The sequence below is a fragment of the Chiloscyllium plagiosum genome, chromosome 33 (genome assembly GCF_004010195.1).
Source record: "Chiloscyllium plagiosum isolate BGI_BamShark_2017 chromosome 33, ASM401019v2, whole genome shotgun sequence".
NCBI lineage: Eukaryota > Metazoa > Chordata > Chondrichthyes > Orectolobiformes > Hemiscylliidae > Chiloscyllium > Chiloscyllium plagiosum.
The window spans coordinates 1105483-1123656 of record NC_057742.1 but is presented as its reverse complement, the minus strand read 5'-3'; the positions used below and the strand labels follow the sequence as shown (position 1 = coordinate 1123656).

At 44.7% G+C, this 18174-nt stretch overlaps 1 protein-coding gene across 1 annotated transcript in view; it reads right to left on the bottom strand.

Moving 5' to 3' along the window:
• Positions 1–9484: 9484 nt before the first annotated feature.
• The window catches only part of selenow2a (selenoprotein W, 2a), a 10071-nt gene continuing 1381 nt past the window's right edge, over positions 9485–18174 (bottom strand). Inside the window, exons 2-4 of the mRNA XM_043674711.1 lie at positions 15113–15210; positions 13049–13125; positions 9485–10811 (exon numbers count right to left, since the gene is read on the bottom strand). Coding sequence (XP_043530646.1) covers positions 10728–10811; positions 13049–13125; positions 15113–15210 — 259 coding nt within the window. The 3' untranslated portion in view covers positions 9485–10727. The remainder of the gene's footprint in view (positions 10812–13048; positions 13126–15112; positions 15211–18174) is intronic.

The following is an 18174-nucleotide window of genomic DNA, read 5'->3' as shown; positions in this document are numbered from 1 at the left end:
TCCCGACCTCTCCGCCCCCACCCCCGTCTGACCTATCACCCTCACCTTGACCTCTTTCCACCTATCACATTTCCGACGCCCCTCCCCCAAGTCCCTCCTCCCTACCTTTTATCTTACCTTGCTGGACAAACTTTCCTCATTCCTGAAGAAGGGCTTATGCCCGAAACGTTGATTCTCCTGTTCCCTGGATGCTGCCTGACTGCGGCGCTTTTCCAGCAACACATTTTCAGCTCTGATCTCCAGCATTTGCAGACCTCACTTTCTCCCCTTGTAAGTCAGGGCCTGTGGATTCTTCCCCAGTGTTCTGGAAGCTTCCAATAGCTTTTGCTTGTCTCTATAGAACTGGAATCGCACTAGGACTGGGCGGGGGTGCTGGTCCGACCAGGCCTGTGCACCTTGACCCGGTGAGCTTGGTCAATCCCAACCCGGCCTGCCTCGGATTCCCATCCCAAGATCTGCAGCAGCCATTGCTCCATAAAGCTGGCTGGTTGGTTCCCGTCTTCTCACTCCGGAAGCCCAATAACACGGAGATTCTTCCTCCAACCTCGATTTTCAAGGTCATTGACCTGCTCCTCCAGGGCCTGGAGCCATCCCGCCAAGGATTCGGCTGCAGTCTCCAACACTGTGATCCGTTGCTCGATCTCTTCCACACGCTGCCCAAGACGCTGCATCTCCTGCTTATGGTTTTGCAGCATAGCTGAGATCAGTTCCAGCCTGGTCTGGGCGTCCTCCATCGCTGACTCCATCTTTTCTCGGAGTTTGACAAATTCCGAAGCCAGACTCTGCTGAGCAAATAAGTCCAGGGGGGCTTCTACGAATGTGTCTGCTGCTGCAGGGGAGTGCGCTGCGTGTTGTGACCCACACGGTCCTTTACCTTTATTCATCTTCCCTAATTGCTAAAAAGAATATATGAAGATTCTAGGAACTTAAATTACTGATTTTTACCAGAACAGCTATTACGGGGAAGGTAAATGCACCACTTTACCTGAGTTGTGGTGCAGAGCTCAGCAAGGCAGACCTGTTACATCGCTGCCAGATTGAATCACCCCAGTATAGCCTTCATTAAATGTGGACCACTAGAACTGTACCAAGTGTGGGCTTATCAAAGTTCCACAACATACTGCGAAAGCCTTTTGTTGTTCCACTTTAATTGCCTTGAATATTCCCGACATGTCATTTGTCTTTCTGACAGTTTGCACAAAGAGTATGAAGAGGACGCAGTCAAAGGGAATATACTTAACAATGGAATGGTTAGCTCAGGACTGCAATAGGTACTGCTCACCCTCTAACACAGAGGCTAGCATTGAGTCAATGGGCTAAACACTCACTGCAACAATCGTACTGAGGTTATTAAATGTGTCGATCGAGGGAGATGCTTTGAACAGGAACCAGTAAATAACATCAGTAGATGTTCAAAATCCAGCAGAACCTCTTTCAAAAAGGAATTGGATGCATATTAAAATAGCAGGGTTGCGGAGAAAGTGCTTGGAGTGTGGGATTAATTTGAAATCCCTTTCAAGCAGCCAGCACAGGCATGATGGAGCGAATCACCTCCCTGTGGACTGTGCAATTCTAGCAAATATTACCATTGTGGTTTCAGTCGTTCCCCTAACATTGTTTCAGATGTGGTTAATTGCTGAGTTGGTATAGGGTCTGGATTCAAAACCTTCAGATTAATCAACAGGTGAGTTACTGGGTGGGCTAATCCTGAGCTATAGTTCCTTAGGAGACTCAATGTTCAGGTTTAACTCTTGAGAGCAAGAGCTGTCCAAACATGTGGTGTGGGGATCTCAGAGCAGACTGCACAGTTGTATCACAATTACTCATTTATTTGAGACAGTCACTGTGTCCGGAGATGGAATACTGACAAGGCACTCCACTCCACCCTCACTACCTCGGGATTGTGTGGTCAATGATGAACCCAGGCCAACACAGCATCAGGCTGTCCAAAGCAACAGCTATTAACATATTACAACATCTCAAGGTGCTCACAGGAACATTAGAAAACATTATATTGCACCAAGGTGCGTAAGGTGAGATTACATTGATTGATTAAAATCATAATTAAATAGTTGGGTTTAAGGAGTCTCTTAAGAACAAAAGTGAGGTTAAGGTACTGAGAGTTTTAGGGAAAGAATTCCAGAGTTTGGGTCCAGGCACAGTCCTCAATCGTGGAATAATTTAAATCAAGGGGTACCCAAGAAGCCCCCGAAACAGAGGAGCTTAGAGATCTCAGAGGGTTGTGGGAAGAGATTACAGAGATGGGGGTGCAGCAAGAGATTACAGAGACGGGGCGCAGCAAGAGATTACAGAGATGGGGGTACAGCAAGAGATTACAGAAATGGGGGTGCAGCAAGAGATTACAGAGATGGGGGTACAGCAAGAGATTACAGAGACGGGGCGCAGCAAGGAATGTGAAAGCAAGGATGAGAATTTTTAAACAAAGGCGCTTTTTGGCTGAAACCAATGTAAATGAGCAAATGGGGATGAGGAGAACAGGACTTAACGTGAATAAAGACAAGGCATCATAGTTTTGGATGACCTTAACTTTTGGAGGGTAAAATGTGGGAGACCAGACAAGAGTGTGTTGGAATAATTGAGTCTGAAGGTAACAGAGGCATGGATGAAGGTTAGCAGCAGCAAAGTTGAGCTGGAGTGAAATCAATGATGATACAGAGGATCTCATGATAGTGCACCTTCACCCCAGGAAACAATGGGTCTACAGACCTTGCAAATCGCATTGACCCTGAGATTTTAAAAAAAGCAACTCGCAGAAAAACAGACATTTTTCATGTCTGAGATATTGAATAAAATTGGCATTCAGTACCCCCTGGTGGCCTTGGAATGATATAACCACCAACAACAGAAGTTAAATCCTGAAGAATGCTGCTCTCTTTCTAGGTACTGAATGGAGGGAATCCAAAACTACACGGCATAGGTTTAAGGTGAGAGGGGAAAGATTTAAAAGGGACCAAAAGGGTAACTTTTGCACACAGTGTGTGATGCATATGTAGAATGAGCTGCCAGAGGAAGTGGTGGAGGCTGGTACAATTACAGCATTTAAAAGACATCTGGATGGGTATATGTATAGGAAGGGTTTAGAGGGATATGGACCAAGTGCTGGCAAATGGAACTAGATTAATTTAGTATATCTGGTTGGCATGGATGAGTTGGACCGAAGTGTCTGGTTCCATCGTGTACAGCTCTAAGAGGTGATAGGTAGATGGAGGCTGAAGAGCTTCAGGGCAGAGGAGATGACCTGGAGGGCGCAGTGAGAGAGAGACTCACTGAGATCCTTGTAGAGAGAGGAGGAGAACTTCTTCAAGGTAGGCATCCTTGGAAGAGGCTTCGCAGTGAGGTTAAAATCAACTCGGAGAAAGTGAGGACTGCAGATGCTGGCTCTATGACTGTCAAATGGTGGATTGTATCAGAGAATCACAAAAATATTTCAGTGCAAAAGGAGGCCATCATGCCTGCACCGGTTCTGTTACCTAGTGCCAATCTCCTGCCTTTTCCCCATATCCCTGCTTATTACTTCAATCCAAATAATCATGCAATGCCCATCTTGAATGCATCAAGTGAACCTGCCTCAACCACATTTCCAGGCATCGCATTCTCGCTGTGCATGTAAATTGGATTTCCAATATTTTTTCCTCTCTCTGATCTTCAGCGTGTGTTGAGTGAGGTTTATCTCTGGCATCCCTTAGCACTGTCAATCTGAATCTTGGGGGTAAGTATTGGGTCAATCAGGGTTCCATCTGATGTTCATTTGAAATAAACATTTTGAGCCTAAAGTAAGGTTTGGTGTGTCGTCCAGTGAAATATGGAATTGTGATAAATTTATTTGGAGGGATACGTTAGAAAAGGCCTCAATGGAATCAGGGGTTTTTCAGAGAAACAGAAAATACTAGAAATACTCAGCAGCTCAGGCAGTGAGTGTTGGTAATGTGCAGTGGAAGGTCAGGATAGTATTGTAACTGTACATTCTGCCTGACCTACTTGTCTGGTTGTATTTTGGATTTGCAAAGTCTGAAAGCATTTTTGCTCTCTGCTTTTTGCCTCCTGTCTTACATGGTCACATCACTAATAACACAATAGCAAAACTTGCAAAAAGCTCATCAGCTCTGAGCCAAAAACCTTCCATTCCAGCTGAATCTGACTGCAGTGGGTACCAGGTTATCCTTGTCAGCGACTTGGGGAATTACAGAGCCAACAGGTAAGCCATTCTAAACTAATCCCCTCCTGTCTCTCTATTCTCTGCCTATTCATGTGTCTTTCTAAATGCCTCTTAAACATCACTATCATATCTGCTGCTACTACCTCCCTTGGCAGCACACTACCGGCACCTACCACCCTCTGTGCCTCATACATCTCCTTTAAGCTTGCCCTCTCTCACCTTGAACCAATGCTCCTCAGTATGTGACATTTCCACCCTGGGATAGAAACTCAGACTATCCACCCTATCCATGCCCTTCAAACATTTATATACTTCTATCAGCTCACAGCTCAGCCTCTGAAACTCTAGTAAAAACAATCCAAGTTTATCCAAACCTACAGTAATGTACTCCAATCCAGGCGCATCCTGCTAAACCTCTTTTGTCCGCTCTCCAAAGCCTCCACATCCTTCCTATAGCGTGGTGACCAGAACTGCATACAATACTCCCAAATTTTTCTGGATTAGATTAGGTTAGATTCCCTACAGTGGAAACAGGCCCTTCGGCCCAACAAGTTCTCCGAAGCGTAACCCACCCAGACCCATTTCCCTCTGGCTCAGGCACCTAGCTCTATGGGCAATTTAGCATGGCCAATTTACCTAGCCTGCACATTTTTGGATTGTGGGAGGAAACCCACGCAGACACGGGGAGAATGTGCAAACTCCACATAGACAGTTGCTTGAGGCGGGAATTGAACCCGGGTCTCTGGCGCTGTGAGGCAGCAGTGCTAATCACTGTGCCACCGTGCCAATATATTTCCCTCCGCACCCTTTTCCATTTTCCCTCCGTGACTACCTGGTCAGGTCCACGCCTCCGAACAACCTCCCCTCCCGTTCTGGCGCCATCACCTGCCACCGCAGGAATTGCAAAGCCTGCGCCCACACCTCCTCCCTCACCTCCATCCAAGGCCCTAAGGGAGTCTTCCACATCCATCAAAGTTTCACCTGCACATCCACCAATGTCATTTATTGTATCCGGTGCTCCTGATGCGGCTGCCTTTACACTGGGGAGATTGGACGCCTCCTAGCAGAGCACTTTAGGGAACATCTCCGGGACACCCGCACCAATCAACCCCACACCCTGTAGCCAAATATTTCAACTCCCCTCCCACTCTGCCGAGGACATGGAGGTCCTGGGCCTCCACCACTGTCTCTCCCTCACCACCCGACAACTGGAGGAAGAACGCCTCATCTTCCGCCTCGGAACACATTAACCCCAGGGCATCAATGTGGACTTCACCAGTTTCCTCATTTCCCCTTCCTCCACCTCATCCTAGTTCCAAACTTCCAGCTCAGCACTGTCCTCATGAACTGTCCTACCTGCCAATCTCCCTTCGGACCTATCCACTCCACCGTCCCCTCTGACCTATCACCTTCATCCCTGCTCCCATCTACCTATTACACTCTTGGCTACCTTCTCCCCAGGAGAAAGTGAGGACTGCAGATGCTGGAGATCAGAGCTGAAAATGTGTTGCTGGAAAAGTGCAGCAGGTCAGGCAGCATCCAAGGAGCAGGAGAATCGACGTTTCGGGCATAAGCCCTTTCCTGTTCCTTTGATGCTGTCTGACCTGCTGCGCTTTTCCAGCAACACATTTTCAGCTACCTTCTCCACAGCCCCACCCCCCCCTCCCATTTATCTCTCCACCCCGGAGGCTCCCTGCCTCATTCCTGATGAAGGGCTCCGGCCTGAAACGTTGATTCTCCTGCTCCTCGGATGCTGCCTGACCTGCTGTGCTTTTCCAACACCACTCTAATCTAAACTAGAAGCTCAGGGCCATTTCTGTGGGCAAAATGTATTTGTTCTACAAAACGGTCACCCAGTCTACACTTCATCTCCCCAGTGTAGAGGACAGCACATTGTGAGCAGTGAATACAGTAGACTAGACTGAGTGAAGTGCAGGCAAAGTGCTGCTTCACCTGGATTTGTTTGGGCCCTTAGATAGTGAGGGAGGGAGGGAGGGAGTAGGTAAATGGGCAGGTGTTGCACCTTTGGTGATTGCATGGAAAGTTGCCGAGGGGCTGATTTCCAGGTTCTGCAGTTGTTCTGGTTTATTTTAGTTTGAGTTTGCTTTATTGTTGTCACATACACTGAAAAGTGCTCTTTCACTTGTTATTCAGGCAGCTTTCACTGTACAGCAAGCATCAGGGTAGCAGAACAGAATGCAGAATACAGTGCTACAGTTGCTGAGAAAGTAGAGAGAGATCAGAATTAACGTTTGAGACGTCCATTCAAAAGTCTGTTAACAGCGGGGAAGAAGCTGTTCCTGAATCTGTTCGTATACACGTTCAAACTTTTATATCTTTGGCCTGTGAGAAGAGGGGGGAACAGAGTATAACTGGGGTGGGAGGGGTACTGATTATGTTGGTTGCATTCCTGAGGCAGTGGGAAGTATGGACAGAAGCTGGTTTGGGAGATAGATCAGGCTGGGTTCACAATTCTCTGTAGTTTCTTGTTGCCATACCAAGCTGTGATGCACACGGACAGGATGCTTTTTATGATGCATCCATAAAAACTGGTAACAGTCCTTGTGGACATGCTAAATTTCCTTAGTCTCCTGAGGAAGTAGAGGCATCATTGAGCTTTCTTGACCATTGCATCAGAGAGAGTGGGCCAGGACAGATTGTTGGTGATCGTCACTCCCAGGAATTGATGCTCTTACCCATCTTTACCTCAGCACCATTGGTGCAGGTTTAGTTGTTCCCTTCTGGTTTTTAAAGACTTCCCAATCCTCTTGCTTTCTGCTAATCTTCATCACATTGTAAGATTTCTTTGGCTTTTATGCTGTCTCAAAATTCCTTCGTCAGCTATGGTTGCCTCATCCTCCCCTCAGTATTTTTCTTTATCCTTGGGATTAATTTCTGCTGTGTTCCAGAATTACCCCACTGAAACTCCTGTCTTACCAATAAAGGCATACCCATTGATTACAATCTGCACTACAAGCTCATTCACCTTGTTTCATATACTCTGTGCATTAAGTACAACACCCTCAGCTCTGCAATGACTGCCACCATTCTCATAGTTGCCCCGTTATCTGCTGTGCCTCACGTTCAATTCCAAAATCTTCCCATACTCTGTCTGATTACTTGCTGTGGAAACTTTAATAACTGCTACTCAGCCTTCCACCCCATCTGCCCTTTAACTTGTTCCATAATTTTCCATGTAACTGAATCCCTAGTTATGTGATTTGCCAGGAATCTGGTTCCAATTCCAGGTGGAGCTTGTCCCATTGGAATAGTCCCCTCCTTCCCCAGGACTGGGGCCAATGCCCCATGAATTCAACTGCTTCTCCCACACCAATCTTTGAACCATACATTTATCTCTTTAATCTTGTTGACCCTGTGCCAAATAGCTCATGGCTCAGGTAGCAATTCAAAGGTTACTACCTTTTTGGTTCTGCTTTTTAATTTAGCCCCGAGCTGCTCATATTCCCTCAGCAGAACTCCTTTCCTCTTTTCCTCAGTATCGTTGGTACCTACGTGCACCATGACAACTGGATCTTCCCCTCCCAGTTTTTCTGCAACCCAGATGTGATATCCTGAACCCAGGCACCAGGCAACCAATACAGCCTTAAAGACTCAATCCTGGCTATACTATCCCTAAGTAAAACTACATTGCGTATTTCTCCTTGTTCTTGAATGGCTCTCTATAGCACAGTGCATGGTCAGCTTGCTCATCCTCTTACTGTCCGTGCTCTCATCCACACAGGAAGCAAGAATCCCAAACCTATTAGACAAGCTCAAGGGCTGAGGCTCCTTCAGCACTACATTACAGATCCGTCTGCCTGCCTCACTCAGTCATACCCTCCTGTCCCTGACCACTGACAATAATCAAGATAGTTAATCTCGGGGGTGTGACTGCTTCCTAAAACAGTGTCCAGGTAACTCTTCCTCCTCCCTGATATGTCAGCGTTCGAAGCTCAGACTCCAGCTCATCAACTCTGAGCCAGATTTCCCCAAGCAACCAACACTTGCTGCAGATGTGGTCACTATGAACCACAATGGGGTCCACCAGCTCCTACATCATGCAGGTACAACACATCACCTGACTCTGCATCTCTATTTTACATTTAATTCTTCATTTCTTCATTTAATTTTTTAAAATTTCCCGTTTAATTTCAATCTGAAAGTAACCAATAATAAAAAACTGGGGAGGCGCTGACCTAGTGGTATTATAGTTAGACAATTGATTCAGAAACGAGAGTGCGGTGCTGGAAAAGCACAGGAGGTCAGGCAGCAGGAAAATCAACATTTCAGGCAAAAAACCCTTCATCAGGTATTAATTCAGAAACTCAGCTAATGCTCTGGGGAGGCAGTTCACACCCCACCACAGCAAATGGTGGAACTTGAATTAAATAAAAAACTCAAATTAAGAATCTACTGATGACCATGAAATCATTGTCAAATGTCAGAAAACCCATCCAGTTCACTAATGTCCTTCAGGGAATGAAATCGATCATCCTGACTTAGTCTGGCCTATGTGACTCTAAACTCACAGCAGTGGTTGACTCTCAACTGCTCTCTGAAATGGCCTCGCAACCCTTTGAATTGTACCAACCTCTACAAAGTCTCAACAAAAAAAGTGAAATTAGAGGGGCACCTGGCATCAACCTGAACACCGGAAGAGAGAGTGGCAGAAACAGCCCTATCGACTCTGTAAAGTCCTCCCTACTAACCGCTGTGGTTAAACGGCTAAACTTGGAGACTTCTCTGACACATTAGTCAAGCAATAGCCTGACACAGTAATACTCATGGAGTCATAGTCTAGAGGCAATGCCACAGACACCACAATCACCATCTCTGGATATGGCATGTGTCACTGGCAAGACAGACCTGGCAGCACAGTGATATACAGTTGGGAGGGAGCTGCCTTGGGAGTTCTCAACATTGACTCTGACCCCGTGAAGTTTCATGGCATCAGGTTAAACATGGCAAGGAAACCTCTTGCTTGTTATCATGGACTGTCCTCCCTCATCTGATGAAGAATCGATGACAGGTGAGAACAAGATTAGGTAGATCTTTCTCTCTTGGTTGGCACCTTGAGTCTAGCAGTTATGTTCTTAAGGGCTTGGCCAACAGTGTTGCTGCAGAGCCACTCTTTGCTATCAATATTGAAGTCTCCTAGAGTATACTGTATTCTACGCCCTCATACCTGAAGAACTTCCCGCAAGAACTCTGGGATCCTAGTTCTTGTGAGTGCTATCTTAGTGAGTGCTATCCTGACTTCGATGTTCAACACTTTTGCTTTTTTTTTATACAAACGACAGACACGAATTCTGTTAGCACATACATATTTCAATTATATTTGAAATACAGCAAAGTTCAAAAAGCATAATTCTTACATTTTAAAATACAATTACTTAAGTTGTAAACCTGCTCTGCCATTAGAAATTGGCATCAGTTTCTTTTCATAATTTAACCATTAATTTTAGTTAAAATAGTCATTCATAGATCCAAATTCTAAAGCTGCAGCAGGTCAACAATTTCAATAGTTCAGCAGATTTTTCAGAAAATCCCAATGATGTCCACAGCCGCAAAGAAAGCAAAGACACAGAACCCTCCCAAACAAGAGGATAATATTACACTTCTCAGCCACCATGCACAGACTGACATCAATTATGCAACTAAGACTCCTCACCGATAGAAGGGAAGGAGAGAGACCTGCCTCTCTCAGCATGGTCAAACGTAGTGTCTCCTGTTTTAACAGATCAACCAGAACATCAGAGCAGCAACTTTGAGACCACAGGCATTGGAGTTTAGTGCATTGATCTGACCTGCTCATCACGCTGGGAGATGTGCCACAGATTATCACATCTTGCTGTTTGGTGAGCAGTCTGGGAGGGGGTTAGTGGAAGTGTCAGTTGACAGAATTCCCGATCATTGTTTTATTTTACATCAACTGTGGTCAGACAAGTCAGTTGGACAGCAGTCAACATATTCTCCTGCTCTGTGGGTGCTGCCTGACTGAAAGACAATGATCAGTGCAAACCAATCAGCCTTTCAGATTCTCAGTAACTGCACAACAGAATCTGGTTACTTTCATTCATTGGCCCTGATTTCAGCGAGATGAGGGAGTGGACAAGGCAATATGGTTCTGTATTTAAGAGCAACCCTGGCATAATCCTAGGATTAACCGAATGCCTGAAGCATCTGCTCAAGGAGCCAATGAGGAACTGTGTATGTGCGCGTGTTAACACGCGCGCTAGTTTGGATGGGAGAATTATTTTAAAAATGCACTTGTCTGATAAGTTCAGAGAAGCGGCACTGACAAATTATTCATAAAGCGGAATGAGCTACTGGAGAAATCTAAACTGTCTGGTCACGACAGCTTCGAAGAATAAATGATCCACTGGCAATCATGGAATCTGACAATAAAAAGCCCAACATCACACTCCCCTGGGCCTCCACTGTTTTTACATCTTCAGGATCTAGACTAGAACAGACTTCAAGGCAAGTTTAAGTTCTGAAAATATGACAGATTAGCAGCAGATAGACAGGAAGCATCATTTAGGTTGAGCTACAGGATGACACAAGGAGCCTGACTCTTGACAATTTTCTGTACTTGTTCTCCATCGCTGGCTTTCTGGACTGCATCGAGGACCTGTAAGAGAGGGGAGTAACCAACACAACTTGAAAAACTACTCCTCAGGTTACCTGTTTAGCAAGGTACACAGAAAGGTGCAATAGGTATCAACTGCATTCTTCAGGTTCATTTTGCTTAGTCATGTTGGTAGAATGTCGATGTTTTAAAGAGGGTGCAGAGGAGATTTACCAGGATACTGTCTGGATTGAAGGGCTTGTATTAAGAGTATAGATGGAGTGAGCTAAGGCTTTTCACACTGGAGAGAAGACAGAAGAGAGGTGACTTGATTGAGAGGCAGAGATAGAGTAGATAACTAGAGACTATTCCCCACGCAGAAATGGCTGTCACGAGGGGTAATTTTACAGTGATTGGAAGGAGGTTTAGGGGAGATATCAGAAATAAGTTCTTTGCAAAGAGTGGTGGGGGCATAGAATGCACTGCCAGAGGTGGTGGTGCTAGAGTCAGAGACATTAAGCGACTGCTGGACAAGCATATGTTGATCTTACATTAAGATAAATGTTCGGCACAATATCGTGGTCTGAAGGGCTTGTACTGCTCTATGTACTTATATACAAACACTTCCTGAAGAATACCTCCCTGGAGCATATTGTTAAACAAGTACAACAACATTGAGAATTTATAGCACATCTTCAACACAGTCAAATGTCACAAAGCTTTTCAAAGAAGCAATCAAATGAAGTTCAGTGCAAAACTGTGTCAGGAGACATTTGGACAGAAAGGTGAATGTTTAAGTTTATTTTCAGATGTGAAGCAAAGGAGGAGGAGGAAGGGAGAGACGTCTGAATATAATTCCAGAACTTAGTGCTGAAGCAAATAAAATCATGACTGCCAATGTTGGGCGATTAGAATCAGGAAGCACAAAGGCCAGAACTGGAGAAGCATAATAATTGGAGGATTGTTTGGAGGAATTTACAGAGATATGGAACAAAGGCGGTTTAGGGAGTAGGTTTGCTCGCTGAGCTGTAGGTTTGATATCCAGATGTTTCATTACCTGACTAGGTAACATCATCAGTGGTGACCTCCAAGTGAAGCGAAGCTATTATCTCCTGCTTTCTATTTATGTCTTTCTCCTGGATGGGGTTCCTGGGGTTTGTGGTGATGTCATTTCCTGTTTGTTTTCTGAGGGGTTGATAGATGGCATCTAGATCTATGTGTTTGTTTATGGTGTTGTGGTTGGAGTGCCAGGCCTCTAGGAATTCTCTGGCATGTCATTGCTTAGCCTGTCCCAGGACAGATGTGATGTCCCAGTCGAAATGGTGGCTTTTTTCATCCGTATGTAGGGCTACGAGGGAAAGAGGGTCGTGTCTTTGTGGCTAGCTGGTGTTCGTGTATCCTGGTGGCTAATTTTCTTCCTGTTTGTCGTACGTAGCGTTTGTGGCAGTCCTTCAATGGAAGTTTGTAGACGACGTTGGTTTTGTCCATGGGTTGTACTGGGTCTTTTAAGTTTGTTAGTTTTTGCTTGACAGTGTTGGCGGGTTTGTGTGCTACTAGGATTCCGAAGGGTCTTGGTAGTCTGGCTGTCATTTCTGAAACTTCTTTGATGTATGGTAAGGTGGTTAGGGTTTCTGGCTGAACAACACATCTATCCTGGGACAGGCTAAGCAAAGACATGCCAGAGAATTCCTAGAGACCTGGCACTCCAACCACAACGCCATAAACAAACACATAGATCTAGATACCATCTATCAACCCCTCAGAAAACAAACAGGAAATGACATCACCACAAACCCCAGGAACCCCATCCAGGAGAAAGATATAAATAGAAAGCAGGAGACAACAGCTTCGCTTCACTTGGAGGTCACCACTGATGATGTTATCTAGCCAGGTAATGAAACGTCTGGATATCAAACCTACAGCTCAGCGAGCAAACCTACACCCTAAACCTCAACCTGAGCTACAAACCTTCACAAATCTTGCAAAAATATGGAACAAAGCCAGGTAGGGTTGCAAACATTATATAATCAGTCAATGCAGATGAACAGATGATTCTTCATTGGAGCTTGATAAGGCCAAGTGTTGGAAAGTGGGATTCAAATACTTGGGAGGTTGCTTTTAACTGCTGCAGAAGGCCCTTTACCTGCGGTGTAGACCTCCATGACTCTAAAATTGAGGTTGTTGGTCTATTCCAGTGCTAAGATTCTGGCAAATTCTCCAGGATATGGAGCAAGAAACAAGGTGGAGTAAGGGGCAACCAAATCTGATTCAATTTTGAAAGGATTAAAATATCTACTTACATCATCAGTGTAAGGAAAGCCACTGGTTTCTAGCTTGGAAAAGATCAGCTTCCCATTGATTTCAATCTCAAAGCTGCCTGAAGTCAGAGAAAGAAAATATCATCGAAACACATAAATTACAACGCGCCTTAGAGTACTTAATAAAGGTAGTGCTGTAAACTATGTCATGGAGTGATGGGCCGTGCCTATGACCACAATCCCCTGTTACATCAGTTTTGCAGATTGAAGAAACAGGCTCAAATGACTGAATGGTCTAATCTTGGTCCTCATGGAAACACAGAGGGAAAGATGACAAAGAAATGAATGGGTCAAGGTCAGCCTGGGAGAATCAAAACCTGCTAATGGGGATTGTTAGCAGCTGATAATGGGTTGTTTGTGGTAGCAACCCATGAGATGACAGGGCTTCGTGTGTGTGGGTTGGGGTAAGGATACGGAAGAGGGTGCTAAAGCCTAAAATTATTGAACATGATACTGAGCCCTGAAGGCTGCAGGGTCCCCGAATAGAAAATGTGATGCTGGAATCAGATGCTGAAATTACACTGTTTCTGATTTCCAGTATCTACAGTTCCTTGGACTTTGTTTAGTAGCACAAAATAAACAGTTGGGCTGGGTGTCTGTGGATCACCTCAACCTACAGTTACACGGGACTGTGAGCAGGTACTCTTGCCCCTGGGTTTCTAATGGACAGTAGGTAACACCCACATAACGAGGTTGCTATTATGAAGTCCCACTGCCTTACAGTAGGCTGGAATGGCCAGGGGTTTCCAGACAGTGGATAAAAGGAGAATGTGAGTGGTGTGGTGTGCAGCAATACACTTTGGAGCAAGTGAAACTCGAACCCAGGTGTTTTTAGATTAGATTAGATTAGATTAGATTAGATTAGATTACTTACATTGTGGAAACAGGCCCTTCGGCCCAACAAGTCCACACCGACCCGCCACAGTAGGCTGGAATGGCCAGGGGTTTCCAGACAGTGGATAAGAGGAGAATGTGGGTGGTGTGGTGTGCAGCAATACACTTTGGAGCAAGTGAAACTCGAACCCAGGTGTTCTTGCCCAGAAGTAGGGACAACATCATAGTGCCACGATAGCCTCCAGAACTTAGCATTTCTTTTTAAAAAATACCCACCACTAAATCATACATTTGACTAATTAAGCAATAAGTGCAATGCAACAATAACAAATGAAGGGAGGGTAGGGAAAAAGAGAGAGAACTAAATTAGAATATAATAGGATTTATTTGTTACAATTATCTTATTACAAAATGCATTGGCAACATAATAAAAAACTTTTCACTCTCTAGTGCCATCTTAAAACACAGAAAAATAAACCAAACCACAGAATATAAAGGCAGACAAATGAAGAAATAAAGAAAGTGCCCAACTTTAGTCATTTTTGTTAACAAAGAGTTCAAGCGGGAAATAATACATTCCAGCCCATTTCTCTGCTCAGTGTTTTATTTTTCTGTCAGGAGATACTACTACAACCTCGAGATTGTTTTTTTCTAATCTATTGCCAAGTCATTCATGTTTCTAATGAAAAGAAAATTTACAGACACAGTCCATTAGGGCCAGTGCATCAGCAACAGAGTGAAGGAAAACTAGCGAAAGGAGGAGGGTTAAATTAAAATGGCATTGGAGAGGTGGGATCATGTATTCCCGTACCCATGGTGTTAATCTCTTTCTAAAGGCAAGAGTACAGCATTAAAATACAGTGAAAACATTCCCCTTCCATTGTATGGCACCATAAACAGTATTCTATCTCTTGTGGAATCTTGCTGTGTAAACTGGCTAGACCTTTGTTTTCCCACCCAGAGATAGGGCTGTTCAATAGCATCTACTGTATGTGAAATATGCCTGAGGAATCATTTGAATGCATGCTTGCAGATTAGCCAAATGGCTATTCTGAGCAGAGGAATTCCTAAGGTCACAGATTTCATATTTTTTGGGGTTCATCTAAAGAAGTGCACACCGTTGAAAGTTTTTCGCCGTCAATAAGAGAAATAAGCAAATCTACAATCGTTACAGCAATCCACCTGAAAGAAGGTATTAACGTATTGTATTACCTTTCCTCCCAACGTCTCCAGAGATCTCCGCATCAGGAAACTTCTCCTTGATGGTGTTGGAGAGTTCCTGATAGCGGTTGCCGTATCCTCATCCATCACTACAAAAAACAAGAATGGAGTTTACCTTAAACTTTGCAAAAGGTATGACAGCAGATTTATTAACACTACTCAACAGCCAGTGCAATTATCTGACAGAAGTGTCATACATAATTAAAATTCTCAACAAGAATCCTGAGTCACCTTGCTCCCCCAATTAACATCCTGAATTCCAGTGGGTCTGTCACACCGTGTTAAGATTTCTCCTTAGCCTTGGTCCAGTGGGGAAGTGCACATAGTTCGAGTTAGAAAACCAGGAATTCAGGACTTAGCTAGAGACTTGAACACTTAATCCAGGCTGCAACATCAATAAGAATGAGGGGGAAGAAACTGAGGGGGCACTGCACTATCAGATTTGTTCAAACTCAATGTATCACATGTCACTATCTATATCTGTACTTCCCCTGCCTTCTGTAGTTCACAGGATATTCACATGAACAAATCCCTTAAACAAGACCAAGCTCAACGTATTATTTCCGTTATTCCCCAGCATTCTATGATGAACAGTAAATAACCAAGGATGTAGGTTTGCTCACTGAGCTGGAAGGTTCATTTCCAGACGTTTCATCACCCTACTAGGTAACATCTTCAGTGGGTCTCCGGGCGAAGCACTGTTGCAATTCCTATTTTCTATTTATATGTTTGGGTTGGTGATGTCATTTCATGCAGTGACATCATTTCCTGTTCTTTCTTTCAGGGATGGTAGATGGTGTCTAATTCTATGTGTTTGTTAATAGAGTTCCAGTTGGAACGCTATGCTTTTAGGAATTCGCGTGCATGTCTCTGTTTGGCTTGTCCTAGGATGGATGTGTTGTCCCATTTGAAGTGGTGTCCTTCCTCATCCGTATGTGAGGATACTAGTGAGAGAGGGTCATGTCGTTTTGTGGCTAGTTGATGTTCACATATCCTGGTGGTTTCAAGTTCATTAGCTGCTGTTTTAGTGTGTTGGTGGGTTTGTGGGCTAACATAATGCCAAGGGGTCTGAGTAGTCTGGCAGTTATTTCTACGTCCATCTGAGTAGTCTGGGAGTCACATCCATCCTAGGACAAGCCAGAGACACGCACGAGAATTCCTAGAAGCATAGCAGCAGAGTGGCGCAGCGGGAGCGTGCTGGGCCCATAACCCAGAGGTCAATGGATTGCAACCATCTTCTGCTATTGCTCAATGTTTCCTTGAGCAGCTTTCCTTTGTAACAGTGCTCTGTCCTGTTTCTTGTGGTGCTGGCTCGAAGGGCAGAATGGCTTACTCCTGCACCTATTGTCTATTGTTATTCCAACCAGAACTCTATCAACAAACAACTGTTAGATGCATTAGTCAGAGGGAAATGGGTCTGGGTGGGTTACTCTTCAGAGGGTCGGTGTGGACTTGTTGGACCAAAGGGCCTGTTTCCACACTAGGGGAATCCAATCTAATCTAAACACATCGAGTTAGACCACATCTACCACCCCATGAGAACAGGAAATGGCATCACCACAGGAATGATGTCATCAATCCAAAGAAACCCAAACATATAAATAGAAAGCAGGAATCATGTACAGTGCTTCGCCTGGAGGCCCACTGAAGATGTTAGCTAGCAGGGCGACGAAACGTCTGGAAATGAATCTTCCAGCTCAGCAAGCAAACCTAAATCCAGAACCTCAACCTGAGCTATAAACCTTCTCAAACCCCGTTAAGTAACCAATTTTGAGGATTTGTTGTTTTACTAAGCTGTGTACAGAAAAATGTAGGTATGAACTCACATTCCAATAGCATGTCACCCAGTAACACAGTACTAGAATGTCACTTGCCCCACCCTGCAACAGGTATTTCATGCAAAACAGACCTTAATTAAACAATTACAAAACAGCAGCTGACACTACCAGAAACTTCTTGGTAACTTCATAGCAATGCTCTACAAGGTTGTTTTTGTTGGAAATTTTCATTCTGATCTCATTCATGGCTCAAGAGACAGGAGCAGGTGACAGGTCCCTCAGGCCTCTGTGCCCTGTAAACAAGAGACTAGGGAATATGAAGGGCTAACGCCCAAAATGTCAATTCTCCTGCTCCTTGGATGATCGGCTGTGCTTTTTGAGAACCACAGACTAGAGAAAACCCGTTCCCTTCAATCCCTTCCAACCCATATAAGCCTCACGCCCTGCCCTGCCCTGCCTGTCTGTCAGCCCTGAAAATGCCCTCTCTTCTATGCTTTCCTTTATTGGTCAGAGCATTGAGTATAGGAACTGGGAGGTCATGTTGCAGCTGTACAGGACATTGGTTAGGCCACTTTTGGAATATTGTATGCAATTCTAATCTCCCTCCTATCAGAAAAATGCTGGGGATGTTGAAAGGTTCAGAAAAAATTTACAAGAATGTTGACAGGTTTGGTGGGTTTGAGCTATAGGGAGAGGCTGAATAGGCTGGGGCTGTTTTCCTTACAGCATGAAGGGTGACCTTATAGAGGTTTCTAAAATCATGAGGGGCATGGATATGGTAAATCGACAAGGTCATTCTCCCGGAGTTGAGAGGGTAAAGATTTAAAAGGTATCAGAGGTGCAACTTTTTCAGGCAGTGGATGGTGAGTATACATAATGAACAGCCAGAGAAGTGGAGGAGGCTGGTGTAACATTTAGGGGGTTTAGGGTGATATGGGCCAAATGCTGGGAAATGGGACTAGATTAGGTTGGGATATCTGGTCAGCATGGACGCATCAGACCAAAAGGCGTGTTTCCATACAATACATCTCAGTTTTTATCCAAAAATGGATGAAGAGAACTGCTAGAATTCACTGGCATCAAGTAGAGCTGATGTAGAAACCTTGGAAGAGTGCAGCAGTGTTTAGGTGTGCAATCACAAAGCCCATGATCATGAGACCATGCTTCAGGCGCCAGACAGTGAGAGCAGAATAGTTGGATTGGCACGAGCAGTGCCAACATTCCCGAGCCACCCACAGCTGCGCGCACACACACACAGATACAAACCCCCCCTCC